The following is a 17040-nucleotide window of genomic DNA, read 5'->3' as shown; positions in this document are numbered from 1 at the left end:
TGGCTCCTCTATTTCAGCCAGCCTGCAAGAAATCTATATATTGCTCACCAGGGTTCTGCTTCAATTATCTGGTCATTCCATATGCTTTGAGGAGATACTAAAATTCAGTTTGGTTTAGAAGTGGCCTAGTGAATAAGATCTTTTCCCTTTTGCCTATAATATATAACAAAAATAAACTTTTTAGGTGAATGGCGCCTTTAAAACAGCTCTAATGTATATTTAAAGAGAAACCGTTTTCATGGATTCAGTTTTTGCTATGAATGCAGAGGTTGTGAGGATTAAGACAATGAAGGTTATAAGGGGACAAGGAAGAATATGAAATGTGTTCGGTTATGTACATTATATTTTCATGCTACTGGTTTCAAAGAAGCTTTCCTGATAATAAATGGGTATATAAAATGGGTATTTGGGGCGGCTATAAAGTTACCTTGATTTTAAAGAGCACTTATTCAGGCTTCACCCTAGGGTGACAGCGTGGTTTTCAGACAGCTCTTGCAGTCTTATGACAGGTTAATCAAGGTATGCAGTGACTCCTAACAACTCTCCTATCTTTTTTATTTCAGACATCTAGTAACACACTACATTATATTCACATAGAGCAACTTGACAAGGTATGAGGAATCTTTGACTGTTGACTATTTTCTTAACATTTGGTGTACTTTTTGTTCCTAATTATTTTTTTCTAATGTAGATTTCAGAAAGCCCTTCTGAAATCATGGAATCTCTTACCAAAATGTACAGCATTCCTAAGGATAAGCAGGTACGATATGTCCTAAAAATATCTCAAGGGTGTGGATGTTATTCATATAGCTTAATGATATGTGCTGGACTGTGAGACACTGTGGCAGGAAGATTTTAATCAGGCCATGGGCAAATGAGCCTCTGTAAGTCTTGGTTTCCTCATTGTTTATGAGTTCAACCCTTATGAGGGTTAGTGGTGGTAATATTTTGGATCCCAAAGGAGAACACATTTAGTTATGCTGTCCTATTCTGCTCACTGTAATGGGGATAAAATACTTAATTTGATTAATAACAATCAGAACTCTGGCCAGACGTATCCAGTTTGTTACCTATCAGTTGGCTTATGTTGGGATAATAGAATTCTATGTGCCTCTGTTTTCTCGCTCCCATTTCTTCAACTGTCCTCAGAGTGGAACTGTTCTGCCTGGCATCTTAACAAATAGCAACCGTAAACCATTCTACCAAATAGCTCAGCAGGTATGTGAGCTCTTAGAAAGTATAGTCACCTTTTCCACTGATTTCCTTATTTGGGTCTTCTGTCTCTACAGATGCTGTTATTTACACACATACGACTGGCCCATGGCTTTTCTAATCACAGGAAGCGGTTGCAAGCTGTTCAGGCGAGGCTGCATGCAATATCTATATTAGGTAAGAGAATAACACTCTATAATTAACTGGCCCCAGTTGGGCAATTGAGACTTGATTTCCTTTGAACTTCATCTGTCTTTGTTGCTGTGAGGCTTATTGTAGTTGCCTAAGTGGCAAGTTAAATTGTAAAATTGCCAGCATTCGAAGCCGGTTTGGCTCAGTGGTAGAGCGTCGGTCTGCGGACTGAAAGGTCCCAGGTTCGATTCCGGTCAAGGGCATGTACCTTGGTTGCGGCACATCCCCAGTAGGGGGTGTGCAAGAGGCAGCTGGTCGATGTTTCTCTCTCATCGACGTTTCTGGCTCTCTATCTCTCTCCCTTCCTCTCTGTGAAAAATCAATAAAATGTATTTTAAAATTGCCAGCATTCCTAGTGTTCACCATATTCATCATTCTTAAGCTCCTTAATGTTGGATCAGAAAGAGCATAGGATGATTATTGATACGTGGATTCAGTGTTGAGTTTTATCTTTTTTGAACGTTTGGGTAATCATCTCTCCTGGCACTCCTCTTGCCATTTCATCTTCCTCTTCTATGACCTTCAGGTTTATAATTTTGAAATAATTCAGAAAGTATTTGTTAAGTAGTCGGTACTGTGCATTTGATTTTACTGTAGGGTGGTATAGGAGAAAGCACACTAGTTTCCGAATCAGTCCTGGGCTCTTACCCTGACTCTGCGGATTACTAGCCACATGTTTATCTTGTTGGTTTCTATTTCCTCATTTAATTTGGCACAGTACTTATTTTATAGGCTGGTATGAGAGTTAAAACCCTGTACAGCACCTAATATAAGCTAGGCATGTAGAAGGTATAAAATGGTATCTGCTGTTAATATTGTCAGCTTTTATTACGTTATTAGTTATCTGCTCTTTTAAACTATGCATTCTTGATATCAAAGGTATAAAATGGTATCTGCTGTTAATACTGTCAGCTTTTATTATGTTATTAATTGTCTACTCTTTTAAACTATGCGTTCTTGGATGTGAAAGTCCTACTCTTCTTTTTGTACTCATACCTACCATAACTTCTGGTGTGCTAGTGGGTACTCAGGAAATGTTCATTGAAAACTAAATGTGCTTATGGTAGTTGCAAGAAGGAAGGGGACACGGAGGTAGGTAAAGAAGGGACGGGGATAAATGGTGATAGAAAGAGACTTGGGGCCGAAGCCGGTTTGGCTCAATGGATAGAGCGTCGGCTTGGGGACTGAAGGGTCCCTGGTTCGATTCCGGTCAAGGGCATGTACCTTGGTTGCGGGCATATCCCCAGTGGGGGGTGTGCAGGAGGCAGCTGGTCGATGACTCTCTCTCATCGATGTTTCTAACTATCTCTCTCCCTTCTTCTCTGAACAAAATCAATAAAATATATTAAAAAAAAGAGACTTGGGGTGGTAAACACACAATACAATATACAGATGATGTAGAATTATATACCTGAAAGCAATATAATCTTATTAACCAATGTCACCCATAAATTAAATTTTTAAAAAAACTAAGCATGCTTAATCATACTAGTTTGCACTGCAGGAGACTGGTCCGGTATTATCTCTGTGTGGGGATTCATTGAAAGTGTATTACACGAATTCTCAAGTTTAAGGCCAATGTCATGCAAGTTTCTGGCTTAGTCTACAATTACAGCCTTTTGCTTCCAGGAAAACAGAAACATGATTATACTAAAATGGAAGTCTTACATTATAAAAAAAACTTCTTCATTCTCTTTTCGTACTTCCATTCCCCAGATCTTTGGTCAGGACAACCGAAACCACTAATCGGAGAATCTGTTGGTTAAGTGGGTATTTAGAGCTTATCATATTTTATTTGATTTTCTAGAATTCTATCTACCATTGCTGGTTGGAAGGGAATCCTTACCCAGAACCAATAGGTTTCAAAAGGTTTCTTATTGGGCGGTGGCTTGACCACTGCCTTCTCGCCTAAAGTATTTATTTCTCCTTTTTCAGTGTATTCCAATGCCTTGCAGGAGTCAGCAAACAGTATCTTGTATAATGGTTTAATAGAGGAATTGGTAGATGTCCTTCAGATAACGGATAAGCAGCTTATGGTAAGTGTTTATTAATATTCTGCTATGTATTTTAGGCTTGTGTGTATTTATTTGCCTTTTGGTATTTCCCAGGAGAGAATGAACCCCTAGAGAGAATCCTGGCCTGTTTACTTCTTTCTCTGGCTATTTAGCAGCAGAAATTAACAAATGCTGTGTTTTCAATATTAATCTAGACAGTCCCATCTTCCCAAATCATTTGCCTGTAGAATGACCTAAAATTTAGAATTTTGGGTATTAGCAACTTGTTTTAGTAATCTACTTATTTAAAATACATACCTGCCCAGCCGATGTTGCTCAGTGATTGAGGATTGACATATAAACCAGTAGGTCAGTTTGATTCTCCGGGCACCTGCAGGAGGCAGCCGATCAATGATTCTCATATTGATGTTTCTGTCTCTCTCCCTTTCCCTTCCTCTCTGAAATCAATAAAAACACACTTAAAAATAAATAATAAAACATAACACGCTTACCTTCTGTTTTCATAGGAGATTAAAGCTGCTTCTTTACGAACGTTAACATCAATTGTCCACTTGGAGAGAACGCCCAAACTCAGCAGTATTATTGACTGTACGGGAACTGCATCCTATCATGGATTTTTGCCTGTACTTGTACGGAATTGTATCCAGGCCATGATTGGTAAATTTTGATGATGATTCTAGACAACAAGAGGAATCCTGCTCCTTGCTTGTCTGCCTTTGTTTAACATCCTGCTAGCTTAACAACAATCTAAGCATATTTTTTCTCTTCCTCTCCTAACCTCCCTTGTAGATCCTTCCATGGATCCATACCCTCACCAGTTTGCCACTGCTCTCTTCTCTTTTTTATATCATCTGGCCAGTTATGATGCTGGTGGTGAAGCCTTGGTCTCCTGTGGAATGATGGAAGCCTTATTGAAGGTGCTCTACTTTATATATATATATATGTATGTATATATAGTGGGGAAATCAGCTAACAGTGTGTGTAAAGTTGCAAGCTTGGAATGGTTCACAGTGTGAGCAAATCGTATAAGAAATCAGAAAATGCTATACTTAATTTTTGTAGTTTAGCCTTCTAGTTATCTCATTAACTTTTTTTTTTCTTTTTTTTCGGGGGGGGGGGGCAAAGAGGGGAGAAGGACGGTGTGTGAGTGTGGCAGCGGCGGCCGATCTCCTCTCGGACACCACCTCCAGTGGAACCCTGGCGGGTGGCGGCCGGCGGCCGGCGGGGCGGCCGCCACCTGGGGTTTCCCCAGAAGGACCCGCGCGCGCCGGCCGCGGAAGGGGACTTCTCATTAACTTTTAAGAGCACCTATCTCCATTATTAAGAATTGATCATAGTCCAGATGGTGTGATAGTAGGCCCCAGGATTAGTTAAGGCATTGACAATATCTTATGAACTTAGGCATGACACTTAATCCTATAGAACAAAACCCTAATATGCAAATCAACTGAAGGGCATAACAACCAGTCACTATGACATGCACTGACCAGCAGAGGGCAGATGCTTAACACAGTAGCTGCCCCTTGGTGCTGGTGGTCACTGCTCAGCCAGAAGCCAAGCTCATGGCTGGTGAGCGCAGGGGAAGTGGTGCTAAGGAACAGTGAGCCCAGCTTCTGGCAGGGAGTGGGCCTAAGTCAGCAGACGGACATCTGCTGAGGGGTCCTATACTGTGAGAGGGCACAGGCCAGGCTGAGGGACCCCTGGCTGAGGGATTCCACCCAGTGCATGAATGTCGTGCACTAGGCCTCTAGTATATATAAATAAAAGTACTTTGTAGTAAGTTCCGTTCTATTAATAGGCTTTACTTGGGCATCAGATTTTTTTTTTTTGAATGTTTTATTTAATCCTGAAACATAATTTATGTTCCCATTACCTCAGGGATTTGAGCCCCAGAAGTGATAGAACTATCATTGGGCAAGCACCAAAAATCAAGCACATGGTTTTTTTCCCTCCCGTACCATGCATGCTGCCTCCCTGAGGCCCTAGAGTGAATGGTTCCAACAGATTGTATTATTTATGTCTTTGTGTCTTTTCATTTAATTGGTTTTGCCTCTTTCTCTCTGATAGGTCATAAAATTTCTTGGGGATGAGCAGGACCAGATAACATTTGTCACCAGAGCTGTCAGAGTGGTTGACCTCATCACCAATCTGGATATGGCAGCTTTTCAATCCCATAGTGGACTTTCTATCTTCATTTATAGACTTGAGGTATTATTACACAAGGAGTACATAGATTTATACCCAATGAGACCTGAGCATACAAACTACGCTCATAACTCTGAGGAGCCATCTTATTCCTCTCCTGTTTTTAAAAACCAATTTTGTAATCCGCACGCCACATTCTTTCATAATAATTATTTTTAATCCCTGGTATAAATGTAGGATTTTCTTACTACTTCTCCCTTGATCATAGCATGAAGTAGATTTGTGCCGAAAAGAATGTCCCTTTGTGATCAAGCCAAAGATCCAGAGACCCAGTACTGCACCCGAAGGAGAAGAAATGGAAACTGATATGGATGGTAATTAACAGTTACTAAGTCGATATTTGTGTGTTTGACGTTTAGCTGTCACCCGACCCCAATTTTTTAAAAATATATTTTATTGATTTTGTACAGAGAGGAAGGGAGAGAGATAGAGAGTTAGAAACATCGATGAGAGAGAGTCATTGATCAGCTGCCTCTTGCACACCCTCTACTGGGGATATGCCCGCAACCAAGGTACATGCCCTTGACCGGAATCAAACCCGGGACCCTTCAGTCCCCAAGCCGACGCTCTATCCATTGAGCCAAACCGGTCCCGGCAACCCCAATTTTCATTCTTCATCATAAATTTAAAAGTGCACAACTGACTTGAGTGTACATTTTCAACAACAAATTTTTTTCTACAAAAATGATTTGCACGTTTTCATGAGGATAATTAAAAAAGGGAGGCACATGTTGTTGGGGACAGAGATGGAAGGTGAAGCCTATGGTAGGGCTGCTATAGAGCCTTGTAGTCACTCTATGCTGTTAATCTGTTTATTTCAAAACTTAATAGCTATTTTCTTAAATATTGGTTCATTATCTTCTGTTCTCACTAAAACGTAACCTCTGTAATATCAGGGTACTTTTTGTTCACTGCTGTATATCTAGCAGTGCCTGATTCCGTGTAGGCGTGTTTTGTCTTGTTTTGTTTTTACTGATTCCAGAGAGAGGAAGGGAGAGACACACAGATCATTTGGCTTCCGCATGCGCCCTGACCAAGGATTGAACTTGCAACCTGGGCGTGTGCTCTGACCAGGAATTAAACCCACCACCTTTTGGTGCATTGGACAACACTCCAACCAAATGAGCCACAATGGCGAGGGCATGTAAATGTGTTTGGGAAAGAGAAGGCAAATGTAGGCTCTGAAATGGGACTTTTTGAAACTATCTGGCTATTTTGAGAAGGGAAAGAGTGATGAAAAAGTTTTTGGATAGGGAACAACTTTTATAACATTAAATGAGAAAGCTAGAAGACCAAACATTCTTAATCTACATCATGTGTAACCTTTTTTAAAAACTTCTCTTCACTCACATGCATAGTTCATAATCATAGTGCCAAAAATAAAAATAGAAACTTTTCCAAACTAGCTTTCTTAAAATGTAAGTTAATCTTTGCTTGATGCCCCAGGTTGTGAGTATACGTATCTGTTATCATGCTTATAGTATAGTTATTAGAATTTGTAATGCTGTCATTCTTGACACTAAATGTCCATAGGCTGCCATTCCTTTTATTCTGAACATAATTACCTATGTGCATTTCTGTCCCCGGGAGCCCCTTTATCTAATTTCTATCTCTAGTCAGTGGTCAGCAAACCGCGGCTCACGAGCCACATGTGGCTCTTCCACAAAATACCACGGCCTGGGCGAGTCTTTTGAAGAAGTGGTGTTAGAAGAAGTTTAAGTTAAAAAAATTTGGCTCTCAAAAGAAATTTCATTTGTTGTACTGTTGATATTTGGCTCCGTTGACTAATGAGTTTGCCAACCACTGGTCTAGTCTATTGTTGGGCAAACTGGTATTTTAGTTAAAGGGTGAGATCCCAGAGTGTTGGTTAAAATGTCACATTTAAATGGTGTGGTGTAGAAGACTATTTATTTAGAGAATCACTGTTGGTTATAAATCGGTGGTTATCGAACTTTAGTAAGCATGGGAATAATTTAAAGTGATTGATAAAAAGTTAGACCCCTGTCTAAAGTGCTCAATTCATTCATTAAGTTTGCAAGTAAAGAGCAGTAAATTTGTGTTTTTAGCAACCAACGTAGGTGATTCTCATAGAGAAAAGATTCTCTTAAATGAAAAGCAGTTTATAAAATCATGAGTTTGTGCTTCCTTTATATAAGTAGGCACATGGATGTATGTTTGTGTATAAAAAAAGATTGGAAAGAAATACTTCAAAATGTAAACAATGGTCTATCACTATTGCAGTTTTATTATGTTTAATTATAAATTATAAGAAGTAAATATGTATTTTGTAGTCTATTAATTGAATCTATAAAGTAAAAAGGAATGCTCACTCCCTACTCACCATAACTTCTATTTGGGTGTGGTTTTTCCCCAGTTTTTTTTTTTTTTTTAATACATAAATCAAGTACATGTTTACATAAGTGTTTAGTTTTTTAAATGGGAAGATGAGATGATTAACATTCTCAACATTGATCATTCAATGTATCATAGGCATTCATTCATATAAGCATACTGTATATTGAGCAATAAGTATTATGCTTTTTATATTCATTAAGTTACCCTTCCAACAAGATCTACCTACTATCTACTGTTAACCAGCAATAGTATATGGAATTGCATGTTTTACCATTTTTTTCTCCCAAATTTTGTGGTTGAGAAATATTGAAGGACTTCTTTTATACGATTATTTTTAATTTCCATGTCTTGAATAAGTAGTGTTAAATACGTTTCTATTTGTGGAATGTTTGCATTTTCATATTGAGTTTCAATACCTTCTCTATTTTGATATCATTAATCTCGTCTTAATGGAAGACATTTCTCAGGTGATCTTCCTTTTGGGTGGTACCTTTTATTCTAACTAGTTTCTTTTTATAACTCTTGCTTAGTTGCAGATGTGACCATGGAAAATAGTCCAGGGTCATCGACCTCTATAGAGAACCGTCTGGATGTTGAATTAAGGACATCAGGTTCCAACAACAGTACTACTGCTATATGCCCTGGTCCCCGCCCAGGTACGGAGACACATAGACACACAATCTTTGACACTGATTGGATTACTTGTAAAGAAGGGTGCTTTGGGGGAGCTTGAGTGGTATATTTGAAAGCTTGCTTCTTATGACTATGCATGTTACTTTGTCATTCTGGTGTTTGTTTTCTTGTATTGATATTCATAGCATTTTATACCTTTCTAAAGATCGTACATAGGTTATTTTATCACAACTGTGTTGTAGGATACATATCTAAAACAGGAAGTGGGGATCGACGGCAAGTGCTGGAGGGGTAGGGGGGATTGACGGCAAGTGCTGGAGGGGTAGGGGAGGTCTGGGGAGGTCAGTGGGGGAAAAATAGGAGACATGTGTACTACAATTTGTAATACCTTAAACAATACAATTTTCAGATATAAGACAGGAAGTGGGGATTAGAGAGCTAATATTTTTATTTCATAATTTTACTTTTACTTTTTTTCTTTTAATCTTTATTATTGAAAGTATTACGTTTGTCCCTTTTTCTTTTTTACTTTGGGCTTTTAACTTTACTGTCAGTTTTATGCAGTCCGTGGTGATTTATTTTTCCAGTGTTTGAAAGCTTAAGTAAGTATGCTTTCCAACATCCAGAGATACCACTTCAAATGTCTGTTAGTGTTACTACAGTGTATATGGGTCTCTAAAAATTTGTTTTATGTGTCTACTCACTCTGGTCTAATGGTGAGCCCAGTATAATCTCCTTTTCTCCCTTGCCAGGAGTCCAGTGTATTCCACAACGAGCAGCACTTCTCAAATCTATGTTGAATTTCCTCAAGAAGGCCATTCAAGACCCAGCTTTCTCAGATGGCATCCGACATGGTATTTGATTCTAGATATCTTCTTGGAGAGTATTTGATTTTCTCAAAGATCAGTCCTTTTCATACTTTCTGAAGCTACTTTTCTATAAGGCAGGTGTAGGGAAAGGCCATCCATTTTGAATAGCTTTTAGTCGTTTTGTGTCACTCTATGATCCAAATCTAAGGATCATTTAGCAGTTTTCATAATCACTTATGTTTTCCTTTCCCAGCTTTTGACTCTGCACTCACTTCCAACTCTCTGTCTGCTTTCTTTTATTCTTAGCTTACTGTGAAAAGGTTATTGCATGGACAAGGGATAAATAACATGATATGGGGAGGAAAGACAAGTAGAGGCTGTTAGATTGGAATCAACACAAACTTTGTTTATCACAGTGTTATATATAATGTATTGCTCCATCATACCCAACCATTATACTGCTATTGGACTGATCATATTCTCCTTAATATTCACCTTTCTCTTAGTGATGGATGGTTCTCTGCCTACCTCCCTGAAACACATCATCAGCAATGCAGAATACTATGGCCCATCACTTTTTCTTCTAGGTAAGTGGAGTTGATGTTTACTTGCACAAACCTTGCAGAGTTCTCTGTTTTCTATTCTCACAAGATTTACTGTCTACATGTGTGATTACATGTCTTCTTAGTTAGTAGTGAAATATAGAAAGATCAGAATTCAGTTTCAAATATCCATTTCTGAAATGTTAAATATACTTTCCATAGCCACTCTGTTGTGAATCATGTCTAATAAGTAGCATTGTACATTTGGCTTTTGTGCTGTATTTACACTTCAAGTGTAGTACTAAGAAGCGTGCCATTCGATGGTTAGTCCCTAACCTTGATCTAGAAAATCCAATCAGAGTGGTTTCCATCCTCAGAATTGAATGTCAGACCTTTAAACTATAGTATAGAAAATTGTTTCTCACTGTAGAAAATGCAGTTTTAGATGTTGTGGGTACTTTGTAGTTATTTGCAATTTTCTACTGGCACTACTTTGTATATTTCTGCTGTTTAAACTTCATTTTTATTAACTGCCGTTTACTCAGAGCCATACATATTCAAGACAATACATGAAACACATTGGCTTTTATAGTGAGAGCTATAGAAATAGAAAAACCTCCTTGTACCAGTAAAGTTATTTTTTAATACTTTGGGGTATCTGGCAGGAGTAGTTTTGATTATCACAACTTAGAAACTCCCTTGCTGAAACAACTTAAGATTTTTATATAAAACTTTGTATCCTGTGACATTGCTGAACTTACTTAGTAGTTCATAATTTTTTCTTCAGATATTCTACATAATCTTGTCATCTGCAGACAGTTTTACCTCTTTATAATCTTTATTCTTTTTGTTTGTTTTGTTGTAATAATGAATTGGCGAAGATTTCTGACACCGGGTTAAATAGAAGTGATGAGAATGGATATCTTTGTTCCTGAATTTGGCGAAAAGCATTCAGTATTTCACCATTAAGTTTGAGGATAGCAGGTTTTGAGTTGAAGGTTTTCTCCAGCTTTATTAGGTTGAGGAAGTATTCCCTTCTGTTACAGCAGCTCCACCTTGACATGGAGAGACCCTCCCAAGGTCAGGTTCAGAGGACAGCACCCACAGCAGTAGTACATTGGTATGATCAAGAAAAAGATTGGTTATACTGATGAAGTCCCAGGTCAGGAGCCAAAGAAGGATGCGTTTGGGAGATAGCCCCGAAACAGATAGAGAAAAACAAGTTCACAGGCGCATATATATATAAAGTTTAAAAGAGGCTGCAAGAGAATATAAGTACCTGTGGGTTACAGATGGATAGCAGGTAAGCCCTCTCAGGATAATGTAGGTGGTAGGAAATGAGACTGAGAACACAGTGGAGGTCAGAATTCCTTTTCTCTAGAGTCTGGATTCACCCCTGACATTCGTGTGATATATATATATATATATATATATATATATATTTCAGAAAGAAAGAGATGAAGAGAAAGATAGAAATATCATTGATGAGAGAGGATCATTGATCGGCTGCCTCCTGCGTGTCCCCTACTGGGGACCAAGCCCGCAACCCGGGCATGTGCCCTTGGCCGGAATAGAACTTGGGACCCTTCAGTCTACAGGCCAATGCTCTATCCACTGAGCCAAACCAGCTAGGGCCATCCCTGTCATTTGAATTAGCATGACAACCTCTCAGGTTTCTTACTAAAATACTTGTACTTAAGAGAAACCAAATTTGCAAAGCCACCCAAAATAATTAGGCCAGCAATTATTTATTTAGATCCATAAGTAATAGTGTAAAGCCTTCAAACCACGCAGAAGGAGATGGCCCGGGAGGGGGGTGGGGGGGATTATTTGGAGGGGGAGGGAGAGTCTGAGAATATCTTGGGGTATTTTAGTAATATAATTGGCTGTTTTGGTTTGTTGTTTTATTTGTTGAACTATTCTGTATATCTTTCCTGTATTATTGTACCACATGCAGCAAGAGGTCCTCTTTAAGGCACAAGCTCCACCTTGACGTATTAGCGGCTGTTTTAATGCTAATCTGTTGTCAACTGTCAGAGCAGCTAGACTGTTTTATTCCTCATTAAGGGCTTCTAAGGCCTGAGCCGTTTGGTTTATGAGTTGTGTCATTGTCTGAATAGCCTCTATGTGGTGAGTCTCTTACAGAATTAAAAATTCCTAAATCTGTGCCTGTTACATCCGAGATGGTGATGGCACCCAATATATTATAATAAGTAAACAGATAGCCCAGTGCTCCCTTTTGTGGTAAGACTTGATGAGAAAACTAGAATTTCTCTTTGGATCTAGGACGCTGTGGGTATTAAATAGCCGTAGGAAATAGGTCAGGGTGCCGGGGTGAAGAAGGGTGTGGTTGGTGGAAGTGAGTGTATGACCTTGCTGGGCAGGAGTTGTGTCACAGGAGAACTAATAGTCCGAGGGGGTTGGGAGGGGGAGTTTGTGCTGACTAAATCAGTGGTCACCCACCTTTCAGACCTCACGAATCACCAGTTGGTGACCACTGGTCTAAATTATATAGGCCGGATGTGCCAGGGCAAAACAGTCTCAAAGCCAGGAGATTTATCTCATGGCAGTGTTCACTCAGTTTGTGGGGGAGGCTGGGAAGAGCATGAGGGCAAGTCAGTAAGGAAGCACTGAGTGGGGTTGGGATGTACTGCAACAATTTCATGCTGAAACGCATCAAATAAGGATTCTGTCTTCTCCTCAATCCTACCTTTAACACTTCTACCACACTTACATCCCCAGCTGTATTTTCTTTAACATCCTAGCTGCCTTTTCTTCTCTCATCTCCTGTCTTTTCATAGGGTTAGTTACTCGTTTTAATTATTCATTCTTTTCACTTACAGTTTCACTAAATTATACTTTATATTAATTATTTCCTAGCTTATCTTTTGGTTACTTTTTAACGAATGCATTAATGCTGTACTGTTTCACCTTGAGTAGAGTTTTGTCATATTCTAGAAGCAATGATAGTCTTTACAGCACAGTTAGTTCTAAGTATTCTGTTGTCAAAAATTGGTCTTGTTAGTACCAAAGGACTCCTGATAATGCCGATGATATTTTTAAGTTGTTGAACAGGCTTTTTAAGAATATAGAGCATCAGTCTGCGGACTTAGGGGTCCCAGGTTCGATTCCGGTCAAGGGCATGTACATTGGTTGCGGGCACATCCCTGATAGGGGGTTGTGTGGGAGGCAGCTGGTCGATGTTTCTCTGTCATCAATGTTTCTAGCTCCCTATCCCTCTCTCCTCCTTTCTGTAAAAAAAAATCAATAAAATATATATTTTTAAAAAGAACATATTTTGTCCATTTTCATGAGTTAAGTTTATGTTCACTTACCCAGCAAATCACCCTCTGCTTCGTCTTAGTTGTTTTTCCCCCCTGCTTAAGCTGACAAAATTGGTGTGTTTATATAGATGGTGGTACATGTATTTAGTGGAATAGTATGCAGCCATTCAAATTGAATGAGTTATGACAGGGAAAGATAAAGGAGATTATTATGGTGTACATTACAATTCGAAAGAAACAAGTTATATTCAATATAACCTCATTCATGTAAAAATGTGCTTTGAAGTCAGTTTTTGTTTTTATGTCTTTTTAAATAAAATTGTATTTATTTAAGGTATACAACGTTATCTGATATAGTGAAATGATTTCTACAATCAAGCTAATTAACATATTATGTAGTTACCTTACTATGTGATGAGAACATCTAAAATTTAATCTATTAGCATATTTCCAGGATTCAGTACAGTATTATTTAGTAATTTAGTATTAACTATAGTTTTCATGCCTATACATTACCCATAAAAATCTTAAAGTTAGTCACTAAATTCTTAATAATGATTAATCTCTATAATGAGTAGTATTGGCAGTTTTCATGTTAGGAACAATTATTTAAATTGTGCATTTAATATCATGGTTTTTTTCTTCTTCTTTGTTTTGTTTTAGCCTTTGAGTTTTCCTTTTAATGACTGTGAAGAATCTATGTATCTCATATTTTCTTTCTTTCTTTTTTTAAGCTACTGAAGTGGTGACTGTGTTTGTATTTCAAGAACCATCACTGCTCTCCTCACTCCAGGACAATGGGTTAACAGATGTCATGCTGCATGCACTGCTTATCAAAGATGTGAGTTCTATTTGCTGGGTAAAGAATATTGTATGTGTAACCCTCCCCGCAAAACACACACACATAGACACAGATGATAAGTAGTCTTATGGCATGAAAATCCTATCTCATGTCTTCTGTATGTGGTATTGAAACTAATATCTGTGTGACACCCTGATCAATGTTTTCTTAGCATCTACACCTGAACTCTTTTAGATGTCTTCAGACTCACTTTTACCTTCTCTCTAGGTACCTGCTACTCGTGAAGTCCTTGGTTCCCTCCCAAATGTATTCAGTGCCCTCTGCTTGAATGCACGAGGTCTTCAGTCATTTGTACAGTGTCAGCCCTTTGAGCGTCTCTTCAAAGTTCTTCTGTCTCCAGATTACCTCCCAGCCATGCGGAGGAGGCGGAGTTCTGACCCCCTCGGTAAGTCACCAGAATTTATCTGAAAATAACTGTTTGCTGTTGTGCCAAGATTTTAGGAGATTAAAAGTTACCAATTGGCAAGGAAACTCTTCCTTGACTTTCTCTGGCCAGGTGTGCTTATCCTAATGGGAATTATCACCACACCTGATTTACTTCATCCTTAGTCTCTGCTTATAGTATTTCCCTGCTTCTCAACAGTTCTCTTAAATGTGCTGGTGAGAAGTGGCTATTAGAGGGCATCCGTAGATCTCTAGGTCCTCCATCTAGTCCGTAGCAAGAGGACATATGAAGTCCCAAGGTGTTGATCTTGGTAATCTTCTGTTCTGATGTCCAAGTCCCTAAAATAGTCACAAAGAGGTTTTTTTCTTAGTGTATTTGAAACCAGATCATTGAAGAATAGAAAGAAGGAAGGCTCCAGAAAGAATCCAGTTTTTAAAAATGTGCTTACCACTGTAGTATTCTAGCTGTTATCATTCTTCTTCTTCTTTTTAATCCCCATCCGAGGATATTTTTTCCATTGATTTCTACAGAGAGTGGAAAGGAGGGGGGAGAGGGGAAGAGAAAAGCTGAGAAAGACACATTGATTAGGTTGCCTCCTGCATATCTCCCTAGGGAACCTGCAACCAAGGTACATGCCCTTGACCAGGACCCTTCGATCCTCGGGTTGACACTAACCACTGACCCAAACTGGCCAGGGCATAGCTGCCATCGTTCTTTACCGGGGCAGCCAGAGAGTTAATGGTTATGCTTATTTCTTTTCTCCCTCTTTATTCTGCAATAGTAGTTCAGGCCTTGACATATAATAGATTGCCCGGATAGAATATGGCGTACATGGGCACTTTAAAATATGTTTTCTAGACTGATAATGATTCCTTCCTTTCTAGACTGATAATGATCCCAGTGATTTGGTTGCCAAGGTTGGTGTGAATTCATTCAAGAAAACATGACATTAGAAAATCACAGCAAAACTCATTTTCTTCTTTCCTCCTTCTATTGGCATAAAAATTAGGTCAAGCTCTATTTTCTTCAGTCTAACAGTTCTTTTTTTCTTTTTTTTTTTTTTTTTGCTTTTAAGGGGATACTGCATCCAACCTGGGGAGTGCTGTTGATGAGCTTATGAGACATCAGCCCACCCTCAAAACGGATGCAACAACTGCCATCATTAAGGTGAGAAGTGTTGAGACAGCATTTGGGGGGGGGGGAGGTAGCTTTTGGAAAAAGGCTTGGCCTGCTGGAGATCCTTTGGACTCAGACTGTGCCTATAAGAAAGAGGGTTGTGTCTGCATCATTTTCTTCATGTCCTTGGGTTGGTCGTTTGCCCATTCCCCCCTTCAAAAAAGTCACTTAATATTGCTTTCTAATACAGGGTGGTCCAAAAGTAGATTTACAGTACCTGCAACACCCTTGTGTTATTATTATATTGTTTCCCATATGAACAACTGTAAACCCACTTTTGCTCCCTCCTGTATAGGAGATGCACAAGTTGCCACGCCCTAGGTTCTGTTTGTAAAAGCATATTACTCTAAGAGTCTAAGTAATCTTTGTTTCTTCCTTCCCCCCCGCATTTATTAGCCCTGCCAATTCCCTGTTAGGATTGTTGAGACTAGTATATGAGTTCTGGTGCTTAGTAAATTAGGACATGGACTCAGATCAGTCGGTCACTGAACAGCCATGTGATGCTGAACAAGTTGTTTAACTTCACAGAACTTCCCCAGTTTATGAAATGGGCTTAACAGTGACATTTCAGGAATGGTGCATACCATGCATATAATGTTTTGGCACTTCTATGGCACATAGCACATAGAAAATGGTTCCAAAATTGCTAGTTACCTCCCCCATTCCTTAATTACTAATAAATAATCTTATTTCCTGTACCTTTCAGTTACTTGAAGAAATCTGTAACCTTGGGAGAGACCCTAAATACATCTGTCAGAAGCCATCAATCCAGAAGGCAGATGGCAATGCCACTGCTCCTCCCCCAAGGTCTAATCATGCTGCAGAAGAGGCCTCTAGTGAGGATGAGGAAGAAGAGGAAGTACAGGCCATGCAGAGCTTTAATTCTGCCCAGCAGAATGAAACTGAGCCTAATCAGCAGTGAGTGTTTGCAAGACAGGTTCACTAGCCGTGTGATCTTGGGCATCTCATTTTCATCTGTAAAAGTGAGGGAGTTTGAGTAGATGATTATAAGGTTCTTCTGGCCCTAAGAGTCTGTAGGGTCTTTTTCCCCCTTTGACTCTTACGTGTCATTTGTGGTTTGATATTAGCCAGCTTTTTTTTTTTTTTTCCTTCACCTGAGGATATGTTTATTGATTTTAAAGAGAGAGGAAGGGAAAGAGAGAGATTGAAACTTTATCGTGAGTGAGAAGTATCTGTCCGTTGTATCCTGTACATGCCCTGACTGGGAATTGAACCTGCAACTTTTTGGTGTATGTGATAACACTCGAACCGCTGAGCACCCAGCCAGAGCCAGAACACTGTCTTTCTCAAAAGCCGTTCATAAAGTTGAATCAGAACTCAGTATATCCAGTTGGTGGGCTTTCCTCAGA

General features: G+C 39.1%; 1 protein-coding gene across 20 annotated transcripts in view; it reads left to right on the top strand.

The window, feature by feature from the left end:
- The window catches only part of HUWE1 (HECT, UBA and WWE domain containing E3 ubiquitin protein ligase 1), a 143592-nt gene that overhangs the window by 51883 nt on the left and 74669 nt on the right, over window positions 1-17040 (top strand). For 17 of the 20 annotated variants that reach the window (XM_036428912.2, XM_036428911.2, XM_036428928.2 and 14 more), the window contains 15 exons: window positions 564-611; window positions 692-760; window positions 1290-1389; window positions 3319-3440; window positions 3926-4076; window positions 4209-4336; window positions 5487-5627; window positions 5833-5938; window positions 8510-8635; window positions 9365-9466; window positions 9928-10008; window positions 13982-14088; window positions 14317-14494; window positions 15570-15661; window positions 16377-16588. In XM_036428912.2, coding sequence (XP_036284805.1) covers window positions 564-611; window positions 692-760; window positions 1290-1389; window positions 3319-3440; window positions 3926-4076; window positions 4209-4336; window positions 5487-5627; window positions 5833-5938; window positions 8510-8635; window positions 9365-9466; window positions 9928-10008; window positions 13982-14088; window positions 14317-14494; window positions 15570-15661; window positions 16377-16588 — 1763 coding nt within the window. The remainder of the gene's footprint in view (window positions 1-563; window positions 612-691; window positions 761-1289; window positions 1390-3318; window positions 3441-3925; window positions 4077-4208; window positions 4337-5486; window positions 5628-5832; window positions 5939-8509; window positions 8636-9364; window positions 9467-9927; window positions 10009-13981; window positions 14089-14316; window positions 14495-15569; window positions 15662-16376; window positions 16589-17040) is intronic. The other 3 variants (XM_036428929.2, XM_036428917.2, XM_036428915.2) reach the window with 2 other exon arrangements.

This window comes from Pipistrellus kuhlii, unplaced genomic scaffold, assembly GCF_014108245.1.
Source record: "Pipistrellus kuhlii isolate mPipKuh1 unplaced genomic scaffold, mPipKuh1.p scaffold_m20_p_95, whole genome shotgun sequence".
In the NCBI taxonomy this organism is placed as follows: domain Eukaryota; kingdom Metazoa; phylum Chordata; class Mammalia; order Chiroptera; family Vespertilionidae; genus Pipistrellus; species Pipistrellus kuhlii.
The sequence above is the reverse complement of the archived record's forward strand: the minus strand, read 5'-3'. Positions and strand labels throughout refer to the sequence as shown.